At 39.1% G+C, this 19,116-nt stretch overlaps 1 protein-coding gene across 1 annotated transcript in view; it reads left to right on the top strand.

Annotated features, from left to right (window-relative positions):
• PEPD (peptidase D) overlaps positions 1-19,116 on the top strand; it is a gene marked incomplete at its 3' end in the record, with an annotated part of 105,834 nt that overhangs the window by 5,298 nt on the left and 81,420 nt on the right. The window contains exons 4-6 of the mRNA XM_010189601.1: positions 4,681-4,725; positions 11,679-11,754; positions 13,159-13,205. Of these exons, the coding sequence (XP_010187903.1) occupies positions 4,681-4,725; positions 11,679-11,754; positions 13,159-13,205 (168 nt within the window). The remainder of the gene's footprint in view (positions 1-4,680; positions 4,726-11,678; positions 11,755-13,158; positions 13,206-19,116) is intronic.

Genomic DNA, 19,116 nt, shown 5'->3' with positions numbered 1-19,116 from the left:
TCCTGCTTTCCTGATTCTCTACCTTTCCCCTATCAAGTGTTTCCTTTGTAGAAATGCATGTATTTCAGATGTATTGATTTCTTCCAGGTCAAATAAACCTATGGAGTTTGTACCAAGCAGTGTCTTCCTCCCATCTGCTTGTGACTGTGCTTTGCTGGCTCTCTCTGGTGTCTTCTGCTCAGCCAGGCTCTGCCCCAGCTGTGGTGCTGTATTTTATTCCTGAGTTGTTGTTTGCGTCCGTTTTCTGGCTACCTAGCCAAGATGTATTTGCTTGCTAGGGCCCTTTTGTGTTCCCCGTGCTCCCATTTGTCTTTTTTCTCCTAGACTGACTGTGCCCTGGTGTGGGGTTTTTTTTTCTTTGTGATGGATAATAATAGAAATAATGTATCATTTCCTGAAAAAGCAAAATCTTGCTCTCTTTGCAGGCTGTTCATCTGCTCCTGTCAGAAGCTGCCTTTTTCTTGCCCTAATGATGTGGCTTCCCTGCCTTACTTTTTGAACCTTTTGAACTTCTTCTGGAACATAATTACTTAAACTATTTGATTAATTTTTTCCACTGTAATAGTCATTTGAGACAAAATGACTGTGGTGGTCATGGGTTATTTCTATGCTCACCCTGAAGATCACCCCTAAGTTATTTTTGTTCTGCTAGCAATGATCAAACTTGATTTTATGCTCATAGTAGAACCGATAATAATGAATTATGTCATGGTTTCCGTTAGTTTATGTATAGCTCTCTCATATAGCAAAGTATGTTGTACTAAAAAAAGCTTGCATGTTGCTGCAGTCTGTAAAAATGGACAGTGGCAGTACTTGGGATGTCACCCTGCTCAGTGGTGGGTAGTGGTGTACTTCTGTGGTGGGGACAGTCTGGAACAGGAATTTAGGACAGGAGACCTGGACCGTTGACTGGTAACTCCCCTCAGGTCAGCTTTACTTACAGCTGTTAGGAATCCTGCAGAAAGGACTTGCTCTCACTTGCTTCAGATGGCTCAAGTGTAGAAGGCACATTTCTAAAGTAGTTCTAATGCATTGTTTCCTAGAAATATGTTTTTGTTTGCTAGTAAAGGCTAGTTCAAGTTTGGTCTGGTGTTTTTCCAAATTCATGGACTCCATTTTCAGACTGGAAAATGTGCAGGAATTTTTAAAATCTCATCATGTGGTTGTTACGTAGCATTTGTAAAACTGCTTTGAGATGATGTGACACCATACAGAAGATGGATTTTAAACCTGTACTGATAAACATCAGTGTGCTATATGCTTTAAAACACAGTTGAATAAATCTTTGCTTGCTGTGTTGGTTATTTTGTTCATCCTCAGAACTGATTGATGTACATGATGAACAGTTTACACAGTTGTACCTGGTGTTTAAAGTTTTTCAGTGCATTCCTTTCCCTCAGAACTGCACTTACTGGGTATGACAGCGAAGACCATCTAAGTGGCCTCTTCCTGGTTGTGTAGTGAAGTCAGTCGTTAGGAGAAAGACTGTCCATGTTGAAGAAAAGTAGAAAATCCTAACATTGTCTATGAGTATGTTTTAAATTTTTATCGCTATATACAGACAAAGGGTATTTGTTAAACTGATAAAAAGGGTCTCATTACACAGTGTTAAAAAAGAGATGTAGATTTCTAGCTTTTTTTTTTTAACTAATGAAATTGTCTCGCGTGTTAAAGGACAACTGAGTATGAAATCAGTTTGGACATGCCTTTCAGTGTAGTGTATCTTAGTTCTGTGTTGATTAAATGGGAGTATTAATATGTTACAGACTGCAACTGTGGCAAGGTGTCAATTTGATTTCTTCCTCAGACCACGTATCTCATCATCCAAGTATGGTCAATTTGCAAATTGCAGGAAAATGTAGAAATGGATTGCTCTACATGATCCTATTAATATTAGGGCAGTAGATGCTTTTTAAGAGTAAGTTGTTTATTGTCTAGCAGGTTCAAAACTTTGCTGGAACAACAAGGTAGGGTGATTTTTATGTAGGACTTCATGCACTACTTAAGGAATTAAACAGGAATTGTGTACTCCTGTTGGTGACAACAAGCTCTTCTCCTTGAGCTTGTTACTTAACCAGTAACTTTTAGGATGTGGTTTGTTCAGCTGCCTTGTTGGTAACTAAAGTGAAACATAATTTGAGTCATTGTCTTTAGAAGTTCAGCAGTCATAAACAGGTGGCCCTGTTGGTCACACACAGGACCCACAGCTGTCACGGGCTAAGCAGAGTGGAGGCAGTTCAATCCTTAATCCTTGGCTTCCTTGAAAAAGCTGCAGACAATAGATCAGATGCTCTTCCAAATCTGAATTGATGCTGTGTCCCGGAGGTGTGAGATCTTGTTTTATACTTGACAATATATCAGAAAGTCTGTCTTTCAGGTGAGAAATAAGACTGCTGTTCAGCTGATGACTTCCTGCCTCTTCTCCACCCTCCAGCACCCTCTTGTTTCAATCCAACTGCCTTTCTGTGTGTTTAATTAGCTTTCTCAGTCGACAGCAACTAGAATTTGAAGGAGCTGTCGTATAGTGGGTGGTGCCAGCCAGTAAAACTTGCATTTCTGACAGCACAAAGATGGCTCAAGAAGAGCATTTAGGGCCAGGAACGGTAAAATCCAGGGACTGCTACAGAGATGGTACATCTCCTGGCTGAAATGGCTTTTCTGAAAGAGCATTATTTGAGCTATTATAAGCCTATGCTGGAGTACAGGTTTTTTTCCTTTTTTAATGCTCAGATGAGAGACAATCTTCTGTTGTGAGGTTCATAGTTTTACTGTTTGGCTTATTTTATTTGCTTTTGGTTTCATCCATTTGTGCTTGTGGCTCAAGGGAGCCGGGTTCTTGAGAGAAGTCAGCTGCTTTCTGTACCTGTCCTTCCCTGCCCTTTATTTTCTTGTGTTACTTCACAATAACCATAGTTTATACTTGTCTTATTTGCACAGAACTGGTGTTGCAGCTTTCTGCAGCGTCTCCTTACACTTGCCTTCATTGATCTGTTTTGTGTCTGACTGATGACAATTATTCGAAGTCCTTGTGGCTGTTACTGTGGCTGCAGCTTGATTCGTCTGTGTCTTGGTTGTTGGTGGAGGTGTCAGTTGGTACCCTCTCCAGCCAAGCAGGGAGCTCAGGCTTTTGGGTTTATAGAATTTTTACAGATTTATTTTACTCTACCATTCATATATTTTCTTCTGTGTAAATTTGTATTTAACTGACTCCTCCATTCCAGAATTATTTCTGCATTGGTATGCACAGGTAATAGTTGTTGGTGGTGATTAAATTGAAAAAGGTACCCTTTTTCTCTGGTTTTATGAGACTTCCTTGTTTCCAAGTGACCAACTTTATTCTATAATGATGCATTGTTCTGTGACTTGTGACTTTTTGTATTGTGTTGCTTTTCCAGTGGTTTCTGATTAATACCCATAACACTGAATACCATACAACTTGTCCCTGTTGAATGCTGTGATAAGTTGTTGTTTTCTGTCTTGAAGTAGGAACACAAAGCCATTAACCTGCACCTAATAAGTTTATGAGCATATGTTTTTAAAGAATAGAAACACAGTGCTTTTTTCTGCTATCTGAGGATGCAGGAAGACCCTGGTACAATTAGTAGTGACTTCTAAATATTTTCCTTAATTGGATTTGTGCTATAGTTGGTCCCTCCTGAGGTATAAAGAATGGTTAATAACCTGGAATAGATTTAATTTTTTCTTCAAAAATGTGGGAAAATGAATTGTTGCCTTACAACATTCCTCTGAAGATCTGTTGAGAGCCTTGGAGCATTTTAATTCTCTTAAATGCCCTAACTGAAGAGCCAACAATCCTGAGTCAGACAAAAATATCTTTGATGCCAAATACTCCTTAGGCAGTTAAATTGTAAGCAAAAAAACTCCTTGAACAATGCTTGAAAATCCATTCGTGTGCCACTTAATTACTCAGCTTCTTACTCTGTTGGCCACTGTAATGTTACTGTTTAGAGAGCCTCAAAAGAGTTTCAGGAATACATGAATTGCTAATACTGAAAATAAACAGAAAACCAGTTCAGTGTTGGAGGCCAAGGTGAGGGGGAAGCTTTTGCTTTGCCTCTTCTGTAGATTGGGAAGGAGAAGGAGAGGCTGTTTTCCTTTTCACAGTCCTCTAAGCAAGCTTGTTTATCATGTGCCATGTTCTGTGCACACACAACTTGGAAGGTGCAAAGCAAAGGATGAAATAAGCAATTCACTGCTTAATTTCACTGAAATTTGGCATAACATATAGGGCTACAGCTTGATGTGTCATCACTGTATAGGGAGGCAAGGAGCGAAGTTAAAATCACAGAACAATTTTGAAGGGACCTCTGGAGGTCGATCTGGTCCAACCCACACTCTCAGCAGTGAATTGATAACAGTTTATCTTTGTCAAAAGAAGCTTACTATACACGTCTTGAACATACCTTACTCTGGTTTCTGCACATTCTTAATACTGCAGACCTGATTTAATCTCGTGTATTTCAAAATTAAATGCTTGCACAGTGAAGATGTCCATGTGTTCTCCCTCCTGGAATCGGTACTGATCTCTACTGAATTCCAGTACAATGTTTGCTTTCACAAGTTTTCACATCCTTAGAGAAGACAGTTAAAAAAAACCCAAAAATGTGCATCTGTAGTCTCTGCTGTTTTTTAATATTTGTATTTTTTGGGTTTTTGTAGATTTAATGTGAACAACAAAATCCTTCATCCTGAAATTGCAGAATGGTGAGTAGCATTAAATGTTTCTCTTTGACTACTGTTGAACGTGCTTATGTTCTGTACAATTGCTTCAGAGAGATTACCTCAGAAGAAGCCTCCTGCTTTACTGTATTTTAATTTTAAGCTAATTTCACATTATGGGGTGGAGATAATGTACAAAAGTAAAAACACGGTTAGGTAACAGCATTGAAAAGTGAAGAATTTATCAAGATTTATTAAGCATTGTCTTTGAACATACATTTTTATAGAATGTGTTAGGATTTAAGTCAAATTCATGTAGATGTGAATTTGTGTGAATAGGAAAAGAACTGAGGATAATTCATGTTCTAGCAACGAAAATCAAATGTAGATGAAAACTGTGTCGGAATAGGTAATATTTAATAAGGTGTTATTACTTCTCTAGGATTTCTTTTAACAGCATTAATTTTGTTGAATTATTATTCATGCAACTATTCTTTGTAATTCGAGGGGAATTCTGCTGTAGCCTATCTAGAATAGACAAAATTAGAGAGTGTGACTAAGTACATTAGTAGCTTGCAAAGCTGCTGCGTTTTGCCAGTTCTCTTCTGGTCAGCATTGCTGACTTTGTCCTCAGGACCGCTCCATAACTGAGGCTTTCTAGTTTTCCATTTAAGAAATTAACTGAAGAAACAACATGGTGGATTTTTGTTAATGAATTAGGTTTTTCTCTAAGCTTTTTGAGTGTTTTAATCTAGAAATGAGGAAGAAAATCCTTGGTTAAGGCAGATAAGCTCAAAATCTTAAAGTACAAACAGGAAAGTATACGCTCTGAGTACCACTATTGTAGTTTATTGTATTGTATGCTACTACATATTATTAATTACAGTATTTATTATTAGCACGTATGCTGAGAACAATCTTCTACTGTTTTCATCTACATCTGATTGCCAGCTTGAAAACTGTGGGGATGGTTTTCAATGTGATTTCAGCATGTGTAGAATTACCAGTTGGTCACATTTCTGTTGTTACAAGCACTTTTCATGACACAAAGAAGTTGTAAAAGGAACGTGGAAAGAAGGGAAACTTTACTTAGATGATGTGTCACTGAGTCCTGGATGGAGCTGGAGATGTGTAGTAGTGGGACTCTGCTTGCAAATCCTGCTGGTGAGTGTAAGGGGTAATGTGAGTGCTTTGTAACAGAGAAAGCTCACTGCACCAGTTTTTAAATCTTGCCTATTCTGTTAGTCTAGAATTTGGATCCTTCCTTTTCCCAAACAAAGACGTTATCTTATAGAATTGATGTCTGAATTTAGGAGCTGATGCAGCCTTTGAGGTGCAAAGTCCTGAGTAATGTAGACAGAACAAGCTCAGAAATTGATGCATAGGGATATGCTTTTCAGATGTACAAATTAAACACAATTACGTAAAGAAGGAACTTAGTAAAATCTGATTTGTTGGGTTGGTTGTTTTGTTTGTTTGTTTAATACCATTAGTGTTTAATTAGCCAAGTGCCTGTTATTACAGATACAGATAGGGAAGATTTGGAAATGTTCACTCGTGCTCTGAGACCCTTGATGCCATGCTACATTGCTTACAAAAACAATAGAAAGGGTAAGTCAAGTTAGAAGTCCTTCATAAAGTTGTCTTTTCCTGCAGAGGTGGCTCCTTCCAAGTTCTACTTGGTTGGTTTGGTGTAGGGCGTGGAGTTGTTTGTTGTTTAAGACATTGGGAACTTTCAGCCTCTGACACTTCATTATTGTGTGCCCAGCAGCCAAGGAGGATTCTCCCAGAGGCCTGACAAGCTGTTTGAGGAGCAGAGGAGAGAGTGACCTGACAGTGCTGTTTTTGTGTTCCTCTTGTTTGCCAGCCTTCTTGTATTTTTAGCAGAGAAAGTCAAGGGGCAAGAAAGGGGACCTGAAGAGGGCCTGGTCCAACCTCCAAGCTTTGATCTGCAGATACAGCAGCATTACAAGGAGAGAGATGACAATTTTAGCTGCAGAACACTTTGGATTAGGGCCACAAGCCTGTTCCCAAGTTAGCTTTCATTCTGGTTCCATCTACCTTACCAAGGTGTCACCTGGTAAGCTTTCCTCCTCTGTGATTTGGGTTAATGGGGGGTTAAATCTTCTTCAGGAAGCTCAGGGATGGACAAACATGAGGTTCATGCCCTGAGGATGTGCTGAGATAGATGGAGCATGGAGGCAGTAGAAAAGCAGCACTTGGAGCTGCTCATTTTGGTGCAGAGAGAATCTCTTCTGTGAATTGAGTGCCAGCCTGGAATTCTGATTTTGTCCTCCCTGTGCTCTCGCTGGGGAGAGATGCTTGGTATGCACCTTCCCTCCACTGGCTTTCAAGGAAGAGGAATTCTAAGTGAAGCCAAAGTTCAGATTTGCATTCAAAAGTCTTTCAAGAGGTTTTATCGAGTTTGGTGGCTTTCATTTTAAGTCAGAAGTATGTTAAAGAACGTTATTAGGATTTGAGTGTCTGGTGAAATCGAGACATAAATGACAGGCTATGTGTATGAAAGCTTCCTAAAGTACAGATCTTCTTGCAATGTCAAGCTATTGCCCAAGAAACTTTCTTTGGAAAGCAATAATATTTTTATAATTAAGAATATTTTTCTGTTAGGAAGATGAATTTTTGAGGTCATATTCTAGGGTAGGAAATTGCTTCATTTGAATGGTATGCTTGCATGGATGTATGTAATTTCAAATTCAACAAGCTCTGAACTACTCTGTTTTCCACGATACTTGTCAGAAATACTCCGATCTATACCATGCTGTCAAAACTGCCAGCAAGAGGTGAAATGACTGAGCTTTCTGAACCAGCTGGGGAGAACTGTGAGCTATGAAAGGCAAATCTAGTATTATACAGTCTTCTAATAAAATGCAGAGAAAATGGTTCACTACTGACAAGGGACGAAGCGTTTGTGATTCAGGATCTGTTGCCTCAGTTGCTTACTCATCCTTTTTCAAGATCTCAGTATTTTCTGACTTGCTATGAAACTCAAGATAAAAGAAGTTGACCTTAGACTGGATTTCAGCAGTTTGCAGAGGATGTTTTCACTTTTTTTTTAATTGAGTGAATGTGTTTCCAAACACATTTAAACAATTTAATTTTAAATTTCAGGGCTCCCATTTCAAATTTGATACTGACTCTATAAGCTAAATATTCATTTCACTCTTTTACAAAGAAAAGGTCATCTAACAGAAGACAAACTCCAAACTTGTCCAAATTATCTCCCTAGTAATCAGAAGGAAGTTTTTCTACACTAACACTTGGCAAAATAACCTTTTGTTACTGCAGTGTGCCAATGTCTGTCTGCCATAATTGTCAATTACATCTAGTAATGTACAGCTTGTTTTCTGCCTGTATATACTGTATTCTTCTGTAACCTCAGTGAAAGTGGGATTTGATGGTTATGTGTGGAAGAGTCCATATATTCTGTATTTTGCATTACAGGTGGAAATCTGTACTTGCTTCTTTGGGGCAAGTGATCTGTATGTTAATATCTTAAAGCTGGGCATACGCCTTTTGTGTTTTCAGAGGGTTTTTTATTTATGTTGTAAACCTCTCAACATCTTTTTGAACTGTTTCAAGATGAACTCCTGTGTTTGGTGCTCGTGCGGGTGCCTTTCAGAACTGTACTGCCATGCTTCTCCTTTGCATGTGTGCAGTACTACAGTTACTGGCTTTGTTGCTAATTCAGTCAGAAAGTTTTCATGCAAAAGCTTGCAGTAGAGCATAAATGTATCAACTTTTATTCTTTTAATAAAAGGTGTAAAGGTAACAGCAGAGGGGAAAAAGGGTGAAGACAAAGCAGGGCTGTGGAGTCTATGTGGGCAGCATCTATACTTACAGGTGGTCTGTAAACGTGATGTTTCCAGAAGGACAGGGAGGAGCGGTACCCAGATGTTTTCTACACGTGTTACAGAAAGCAGCCATTAAGGTTGCACATGTGTACCAAAAACAGCAAACCAAGACAGCTGATAACTGGAACGAATACTTCTGGTGGTCTGATCAGGAACAGTGACATTCGAAACAAACATTTGTGTAACTTTGTGGAAAGCACTGGTTTAGGAAAATGTAGTTGAGTTATGCAAGTTTCAGCCTCATAATTGCCTCAAATTCTGTATGCTCTTGACCACTTGATAATGGAAAATAGATTGTGCATGAAATTTGATAGCCAGCCACTTAAAAATGCTCAAACTTAATTTTAGGACTGAAATGATACTCAATTTTAAAGCTTTTCTCTTCTGTTGGATGACTGACATGCATGAAAAGACCACTTACTCATATGACAAGTGCAAATAAAAGCACAAAATGTATGTAAAAGAGGAGAGTGAGGTAGAAGAAATGATTTTACATTGGTAAAATGAAAAAAAAAACCAACAAAGTTAAAAATTACAGGTCAATCCTGACAGTAGGAGATTTGTGCTTCTATTTTAACTTGATTGCACTGAGTGGTTTGTTTGTTCATCTGAGAACGGCGTGACATGCTGAATCTGTACATTTTTGCAATTGCTTTAGCTGGAGCCTGGAAATTATTTGTTCCCATTAAAATATTAATGAATGTATGCAGAGTGTGTAACTAGTCCAAGAGCTGCTTTTAATAAAACGTTGACGTTTGCATTCATGTATAAAGGTGGGATTTTCTTCCTAGCCGTATCTTGGGGAAAAGCATCATGACAACAGTGTGACAACCCACAAGGCTGCCTTAATGTGCTGACCACAGTGCTTGAATAGCAGCACTTTAAAGCTGGCTTGGGAGGGTGTTACTTTTTATGCCATCAAAACAGCGAGAAGGTGGTGAAATACACACCCTTCTGCTACCAAATATGCTGATGGGAACTCTATCAACACCACCACTGCAGACAGCATAGGAGCCCGGTGACTTTTGGTTTTCAATATCCAGGTGAGGGTGAAGTTGATGGTGGCCCTTGCACAATTGCGTATCTTCCCTCTCTTCCCTGTTAACAGTTGCGTTGTGGTTTTTTGATCTTAGAATGACTAAACGTTTTCTGTAACACATTTCGGTGCTCGACCTTGTGTAAATGAAGGTGGTGCATTGCATAAAAAACTCTGTCTGAGGCTGGGCATGAGTTTGTATATGCAAAAAGATACCTGAGAAGTTACCATCTAAAATAAATGCCTTGACCCTGAAGCCTTATGACCTAGTCAAGTAAAATAGGTTCCAATACTGTTTTGCACCTGCTGTTGAGCAGTTACTAACTTGTATTACTAGCACATCCCAATAAATAGATTGCACAACTGAATTATGAAACAACCTATTTTTCAGGGATATGGACTGTATATTGAAAGTAATATAAAGGCACATCAAGCAAGTATTAAATTATCCTGCTAGCACATGCAGTCTTCCAAAGAACAGGATTAGAAGAGAAAAATCTGTAAGCCTTTGCTACCTCATTCTAACATGAATATATTTGAGCTGCTGTTCTTTATGTCTTGGCTGAAAGGCAGAAGCAGAAGTTTGTTTCCTCACCCATGGTGAGCAGATTATACCATCCCAGTGTAATTTTTTTGCCTCGGTGTGCATTTTAAAACCTTGTACTTCTCATTCTCAATGCGCACAGTGCTTATTTTGTGTCATATTCCAGTTGACTTTAGAGCGTCAATCCATTCTGTTCTACTCTGTTTCTGTTTGCAAGAGCGTTTTGATTGATACCAGCATTTTTGCAGAAGTACCTTTACTCTTGTCAGAGAAGTTGTGTTTGAAGGGGAGCGGCTGTGCCACAGAGCAATGCAATCGCTGGCTGTGGGAAATGCACTTATCGCACATCAGAGGCACTGATGGCTGAGAAACCTGTTTCTGGGCTCATTAAAACAAACTACAGGAGCAGAAACACAGTAAATAGTTTTCTACAGCAGTGTGAGTAAAGAGCATGTTATAATAAAAAAGGGGTGTCTTGGTGGCAGTTTCGAATGTAACAGTTACGGTACTTTGTAGCTGCTACAAGCTCTGGAGTGGATCTGGAAAATACAATTTAAATATTTTCATGCAATTCAGTAGATGTAGTTTTGTTCTTTGTAACCACTAAGTGTGTACTTCACAGCTGCCTTTGAGATGGGCATGAGAAATATTAGGGAATCAGTATGTGTAGCACTGGAAAGAGTAGGTGATTTTTGATAGAAGGGATGGAGCTATCTCTGCTTTCCTGTTCATGTCACACTAAGTAGCTGCTTTTATTTAAATACATGGGAGAGAGCAGTGTAAGTAGATAAGAGCTTAGTGGTAAATTTTTGAGTTGAGTTCAGAACAGAGTGTCAGAGCTCATAAATAGACGCAAATTCAGTATCTCATGAGGCATGAAGAACACAACGAGGTTTTGGGGGGATTGGTTTGTGTTGGGTGTTTTCTTCCATAAGCTTGTGACAGGGAATGGACATCGTGGCTGTAATTACTGCTGCTGTGGTTTCTGAATTTCATCTTTGGGGGTTTTTTAATACCAAACAGAAATAGCATTTCTTCACACCCCTCCCCCTTGCCTCTCAAGTTGTTGCAAGTAGGTGGAAGTTGGGATTGTGCTGAATAGAAATTCTGGAGCTCTGGGAATTTCATTATGTAAACTAGTTTCAAATTGTATTTAAAAAGTAAATCAAGTATGCTTGTAGAGATGTTCCGTTTGAAGTAGTGTCTGAGCCATGACAAATGCAGAAGTATGTTACTTCTGTTCCTGACGCGTTGGAATGAGTTGAAAAAATGCTGGTCAGACCACTTGTTTATTAGTATTAAAATAATGCAGTCTGATGTTTGACATGCTTGTGACTTCCCGTCGTAAGGTTGTTTTGCTAATGGTGAATCTATGCCAACAAAACTTTGCTGTCATGAATACTCTGTAATAGCTCTTTGCTCCTGAGGTTTACTTGATCTAATCTTACCACAGGTGATGCATATTATTTTCAGAATTTTTTTTATTTTGTGTTCTTAAGCTGTGAAGTTGCAACCTAACCTGCTATCTGTTGTACTTTTCTTTAAGTCGTGTGATTAAGACAGACATGGAGTTGGAAGTTCTGCGCTACACCAATAAAATCTCCAGTGAAGCTCATAAAGAGGTAATGGATCCTTTACTGTTAATAATTTTTGCTCTTAGTGTGGCAGTGGTACTCAGAAAATGTTCCCAGCAACCCTGAATTGCTTAGTAATAAAATAATGGAAAGGCTGGGTAGAAATAAGAGGATAATATCCCTCGTATTACAGCCTAGTAATATACCTTGCATTGTCCTTGAACTCCCTGGTGCATTTGTGATGTGCGAGAAATGAAGTGTGGTTTTGGATAAGAGGTGGAGCCTCAGCAGAAGGTGACTCGCCTGCAATCTATCTGTCCTGTATGCACTGTACAGTGATGGAGAAAGAAGAGATCAATAAAATTATTCTTCTGGCCCATGTCAGCATGTGCAGCTCTGTAAAGTTTAACTAGCAGGTTACTCTCTCCAGATCCTTACAAACTGAAGGAGCGTTTCCAGGCACAGTGGAGGGAGAACAGCGCAAGGAGTCCTGCGCTGGTTGCCCCTCAGAGATGGATGTGTCCCCCTGCACAGTGTTTCATGATGCTGTTCTGCTGACATGGCAGCATGGCAAAGACAAATCCAGGCTCTCAGCACAGCTGCTCAGGTTGAACCTAGTACTGTACTAGTATTGCTCTAATGGTATCAGTGACAATATTAACTTGGCTGTCAATCTCTTACTCTGTATAGTGATGCAGGGAGTTCTGAGCGATGGCCGGAGGGAGCTCAGGTAAAAGCAGCTGATGAGGTTACTGACCCAACTGCTGTTTTTGCTTCTGCCCCTCAGAATTTGGAACTGTGAAGTGAATATTGTAAAATTGCAAAGTCTAGGGATAGTCATTTGTGTTCATTCTCATTGGTCCTTCATCATCCTTGTATAATTTTTATCACATCTGAGAGAATTTCTTCCATAGAACAGCTGCTTACAACCTGTATAATACAGGAACAGACAAAGGAATAAAACTGGTGCACATTCTCAGCAAATGTAAGAAAACAATCAGACTTACGGGCTGTAAAGCAGTGTTAACTCTAGTAGTTTGCTCTTAATTCAGATTACAAAGTATAAAAGAAAATCTCCCATTGCAGTATATTCCAGTTCACAGTTTTGTTTTGCTGCTGTTTCATAAAGTAAAACAAAAGAACTTGCTGCCAAGTTCGCCAGAGCTTTCAGAATTAAGCACCGATATTTTGATGAGCTGTACTTCATTAGATATAGTCGTTTGGAAATTAAACTTGCTTTATTGCCAGAGGCTGCAAGTATTTCTAAATATTAAATTGAGTTTGATTTCTAATGTCATTTTAAAATGCACCTACTGGTGTAAATTCAAATGAAATACAGATGATATTTTTGTAATACAGGTTCCTCTGGAGATACTTGGTCATAAGTGATAAATTTATAAATATGAGATTTCCTCCTGCTATGAATGTCCCATGTTAATATGTATCTTACAGGTAATGAAGGCAGTAAAACCAGGAATGAAAGAATATGAGATGGAGAGGTAAGAGTTCTTTCAATAATTGTAATAAAAAGGAGAAAGTCTCTCTCTAGTAGGGGTAGAAGCAATAGCTGAGGCAAAGCAGTAGCATTGACTCAGTCGAGACTGAGAGCTCATTGCTGTTTGAAGACTGTTGTGAGCGTTGTTTTATTATTTTGAGGTGGTACTTCATCAGTTTCAAACATGTATTTGATGATGGTTGATTGTTTTGCAGTGATGGTTTAGTGTAGCATAATTCTGTTCCTGGAATTTTAGTAATTTACAGAAGCTTTACAAAATAGCTGTTATTATTGTTTGAAGCCATCCAATAAAATGGTTTTTGTGGATAAACATTGCCTCTCTGCTTGTTACGCTTAAAAGATTGCGTGTCTGAGTGTTTAAGAACCTTATGAAAGGCCGTGTTCAATTACATTTTGCCTGCAATTACAAGCTGGCATTACCTGTACTTAGCTTGTACAAGGAGTAACATCTCACAGATGTAGTGGATGGTACTACAGCTGTTAAGACGTCAGTGAGAATATAGCAGGTATCTCTTACATTGAAGAAAACATGCTGTACAGGCATATATAGGAAGGATTGGCTACTCCTAACTGATACGGTAGTGTTGTCTAGATACAAGGAAAACATTGCCTCCTCTTTTACATCAATATTTATATTAGATCATCAGCAGCCCATCTTACAAAGCACGGTTTTGATCACCAAGTCCATTTATTTTTAGCTCGTATACAATATTTTCAATTTTCAAAGTATTTGCATAATGAAGAAATAGAAAATAGGAGTCACGTCTCAGTTACTGTTGTTTCTTGACAGTCATTTTTCAAACTTTAGTAAGCAGCGTAATTTGGTGCCCAGTGAGCGGAAAATAAAGTAACCTCAATATTTATCATCAGGACTTCAAGGTAGCTCAGAAAACAACTAATGACCTTAGAACATACACAGTATGAAAAAAGGTAATGTTACATTTAAACAGTTTAAATTTCTACAGACTCTATAGGCTCATGCCAATAATTTGACTGAGCTTCAAATTACAGTTACATATAGCACCAGGAAACAAGGAAAAAAAAAGGTTGTATGTGCTTCCCCCATTAACTTCATTAGTGAACCCTGTGTTTGTGTTCATTTTACTCACTGCCTATGCTGTATATGCTGTTAGTGAAATTTTGGCTCTGGAAGTCAATAGTAATCAAAAATCTCCGAAGAGCAGAGTTTGTTCTCAAGTGTTTCTAAAGTCACAATCCTGGCAGGTTGGTTTAAATGTCATATAACAAATAGATACATACATGTATACACACCTGTGTAAGTCTGTGAGGATATTACATTTTCACTTCAGGACTTTTTTGTTCTTCTCTGGGTAGCTTCTGCCACACACATCAACCTTTTGGAAAGATTATTTTGTCTTTCAATTAAAAATAAATAAATAAATTAGGCAACTGTCTGTTACAGCTACTTAAAATTACCTTCTGTTCTTCCATATGTCTTGATAGATTACACTTCTTGAAAGAGTTTGAGGTTACTTCACTAATGAAAGAGGTCTTGGCGGCTACCTCTGTAGTATCTGCCTTGGAGACTATAATTAGAACTTCAGTTTCTGTTGCTGATGGAGTTCATCCCTGCTCTAGTTTCTGTTCCCTTGTTGCTTGAGAGAGAGAGGTCCTAAAAATGTAAACCTGTCATTTCCATACCTTCCTAGCTACAAATTTGTCGTTGAAATGCTTATAAGTGAAGTTAGAAAACAGTCTAGGAAATCTCTACTCTGCATGCAGATAGACCTATTCATGTAGTTGAAGAGGGGAACTTTCAAAGACCTAAAAATAGGTAACATCCATAAATAGAAATTTTTTGTTGAAATAGTAAAGTTTTTTTTCGTGGGTTTTTTTTGGGGGTGAGACAGTGGGGTGGTGGTGAGGGGGTTTGTTGTTGGGTTTGGTTTTTCTATTTGGCCAACAGGCTAGATAGTTTGCATTCTGCAGCTTTGGTACATCAGGAATCTAGGGGTGCGGGGAACCAAAATTCTCAGTCTGTATAGGTTCATCAAAAGTATTCACATTTATATGTAAGAGATCAATTAAAAGTTAATGAAGTTTTTCATTTTCTGATGTTTCTAGGGCTTCCACTCCTTTTGTGAAAGCTTTCTGAATTGTGTGACCCTCTTCCCCAGGTGCATTTGCAGTTCCCACTGCTGGCTGTGAAATTGTGACATTTTGAAATTAATATAGATATCTCTTGAAATGCGATCAATAAACTTGCCTTCATATTACTTTATTCATTCTTTGACATTGTGGAGTATAGCATGTATGGTTCTGGATACAAAGCTTGTCTGACCCTGTCTGCTAGGAAGAATAATGCCAGAGATCCCAAAAGCAATTAAAATTTTCCATTACTACCTGTAGGAGCTAAGTGTTGCCTTTTCTTTGTTCATTTGGTTAAGCAGCCTTCCTACAAAAAATGAGTAATTTTATTTCTAGTGTATCATACAGCAAGAACATGTTAAAATACTCTAGGAAATGTATCTAAGAGTCAACAACATACAAAGCTAGTTGGATTGGGATTATCCTCTGAGAAGTAGTTTGAAGGAAATAAATAAATTATGGAGAAATCTCTAGATAAAATAATATCTTTTATTTTGAGGGTTGAAAGCTAGCTTCAGAAATACACTGGAAGTATTCTTTATTATTAAGGCCCACTGGTAAATGATTTTGGACCAGTAGTGCGTTAATGCTGAGATATGTAAAAAATGGATGCATTTAACTGTAAGTCCAGTCAGCCTGGAAGTCTTTTTTTGGTTTGATGTGATTTAACTTTAATACGTGGTTGGTTGACTTTAAGGAGACAGCCAAGGCAATTATCTACAAACAGTAATTCACAGCATGTGAAATTGCATATGAAGTCATTTTGGTAGGTCAGATTCTGGGTTTTCTCTGAAGTAGTTTGTTTAGTATTTGTGCTTATCTCATGTTTAATTAATCTTGTTTAATTACAGGCTTTTAATTATGAAACTGCTCTGTAGTGAATATATTGTTAAAACACGGCAAAATGATAAAAGAAATCTCTTCAGCTTGAGAAGTATGTGAAAAAAATCTGACTTCAACTAAGTGTGTGTATATAAACAGAAATATTTTGTGTATATATGTAGATATATACATACACACTGAAAGTACTAGTTAGGACCTTCAGTCATCTGTTTCAGGATGCTCTAAAGCACTGGAGATACCTTCTCTAGATCAGTGTTTATCAATTTCTAGAATGTTGCCTATTCATCTGTCTAGTATTTACTAAATGAAGTTTTGACTCTTCTGTGCATTTTCTCATCTGTTCCCTTTTTATTGACGAGAACAATTTTAAGTGGGGGGTGGCTACTTGGAATAGTCAATTGGATTTGGGGATGATGTGAAAGTGTGCGCTGTAGCAACAGACAGCAACGTGCTACCTCTACAGTGTTGGACATGTAGCTGTTGTATGCATTGGCTGGTTTTGTGGGGTTTTACCCTGTTCTTAATAGCACTAAAGGCCCCGTGATAGGAATGTGTACACAGTCCTGAATTCATCAAGTGGTGATGTTGTCAGCATTGCCTTGATGATCCTGGGCAGCACTGAGCCAGGCCTGAACACTCATCCACTCGTCCAAGATCTCCCTAGATCGGTTATCTCTGAACACAGGAGCACTTTTGTGTTATCGTGCAAATAACTGGAATTCATGATCCAAAAACTGGGACCCTGATCCTGTAGAATGGGTCCCTTTAAAAGAAAGGAGCAATTAGCTAGTGCAAAGGGCAGGTAATGCAATGCATGGTGTCAGATGTGGGTAGCAGCACTTTGCATGTTATTTCCATCAGTAAAAGCAGCAAAGTAAGAAGAATCTGACCAGACCTGCTCAGGGAGTGTGTGATCTTGTACCTCTTGGGTTCTACTCAGGCACTGTTGGTTTTATTACCGGCTTATGAGGGGAAGCCACTTCATCACGCCATGTCTGCTTTCCTCTCTGTAACCTTTGCCTGCATTTCCTTCTTAGGACTTTAAATGCTTTGGTGCTAAGGTTGGTACCAGTGATGGAGGACAGTATATGTTCCATGTGATCATGCAGCAGCTGGTTACCCCAAGTCAGCTGGAGAGGGTCCTGGCTGTGACACTGGTTCCCCAAATGTGGTTGCATGGGGGGAGCTGGAGTTTATTCAGAGCATGGGCCAGCCAGGTCAAGAGCTTGTTCCCCAGCCGTACAGATGCCTCCTCCGTGTTCAGTGCAGTGGATCTTTTAGGTCTGTACAGCTATACAAATAATTCTGGGGATTCTGTAGTAGCTAATACTAAACTTAAACTCCACTCTGCTGTAACAGCAACAATTCAAAGAGTAAAATGGCAAGAAGGTGGCTACAGAGGTTTTTTCTTCTTGGTTTACAATGCTTGCAGACTATTTTTACACCTTGCCTCTCTTACCAGCCAAGGCTGATACGAGTTCTTTATCCCTATTCTTTTTAGTGCTGTCCCTGATTCCAAAGCAGAGCTTAGACTCTGCGATGAGTTGCTGTCATATCTGTCAATGTTAAATTTCACTATCTGTGGAAATCTGAGAGTGCTCTCGTGGATTATGGCTCCCGTCTTTCATTTATCTCTCTCTCCTCTGCTCCAGTGGAACAAACTGAGAATAAATCATACAAGTTATTTCACTGGAAAGGAAAAAATAGCCAGAATAATTTTATTTTCCTCTGGGTATTTCCTTTTAGTGAAATGCTGATTATTTTAGCTAATCGGGATTTGCCACTTACCATCTCCTGATAGATTTTGTTCTTTGAATGTTCTTGAGAAAGTCACTGACTTCTGCAGCAAATCATCCTTAAGATATTTCTGGTTTTTTCATAATCGTGTTTTTGTATTTAGAATTTCAGCTCAAGCATAGCTTTTGTAAGTCCTTCGCATCAGTGTGTGTGGATAGTAATAATGCCCATTGCAGCTGACAGAAATACATGGGTGAATTCTTCACAGTTGCTTTGTGACATGGGAATGGTGGTGAATTGTGCCATGACCCTCACAGGTATTTGTGTATAGGATTTATTTTTATTAAACAAGAGACCAGCACTCCATTAATCTCAAGCAGCCTGTCAGTCTGCTCAGTTACTGAAATGTGATTTTTCTTTTCCTTTAATTTTTTTTTTAAACAATTGGTAGCGTTGTGTGGCCTGGAAATGACTTGACTGCCTTGTTTCCCAGAGCTGCCGCACAATCGGACATGACGGGTTTTTAAATGTAGGCTTACAGCTATCAAAAGGCTGCGTTTAAAACTTCAAAATACATGAAAAATATCTGAAAGAGAGGAGGAAGGTGGCCTTTCCCCACATTTTAAAAAGAAAAATCCACTTGTTTTTCCTTTGTTTCAGCGTGCCTGTGTGACAGGACTGGTGTATGTGTCTGCTGCTGTCAGTGTCTGGGCGGTGTTCTGGTACTCAGACAATCCTGTACCCAGTGTTATTTATTTGCCTTTATATCTAGTTTCAGTAGAAGGGTCTAGGGTCAAAGGAAGAAGTGAACCAGCAGCAATTTCTGCTATTAGCAAAATGTCTGTACTGCATAGCAGACCAGGAGCTTCTGTTCAACAGGGGTCGTACTGGGGCTGGAGGGGAAGTGACCAGTTGAGCCCAGGGTTTTGTGCCCATGCCAAGGGAGCACCTGGTGGGACACAGCAGCTTGCGGTCACCCACAGCTCCCTAAGAACAGTGGTACAAAATGACCTACAACAGCCCAGGGCCAGGTTGGCAGCGTAGTGCGGCTTTGATGCCACATGTCAGGGAGCCCCTAATTGCTCAGGTTGAGCGAGCCACTGAATCACGGGTGTCCAGTGCCCAGAGGGAAGTCAGGTATGTCTGTGCTGGGAAGAGCAACTGGGTTGAGAGAGACGCTCCTGCAGCCCTCCATCTTGCCTACC

This window comes from Mesitornis unicolor, unplaced genomic scaffold, assembly GCF_000695765.1.
Source record: "Mesitornis unicolor isolate BGI_N332 unplaced genomic scaffold, ASM69576v1 scaffold11230, whole genome shotgun sequence".
NCBI classification, from domain to species: domain Eukaryota; kingdom Metazoa; phylum Chordata; class Aves; order Mesitornithiformes; family Mesitornithidae; genus Mesitornis; species Mesitornis unicolor.
Note: the sequence above shows the minus strand (reverse complement) of the source record. Positions and strands in the feature narration are given on the sequence as shown.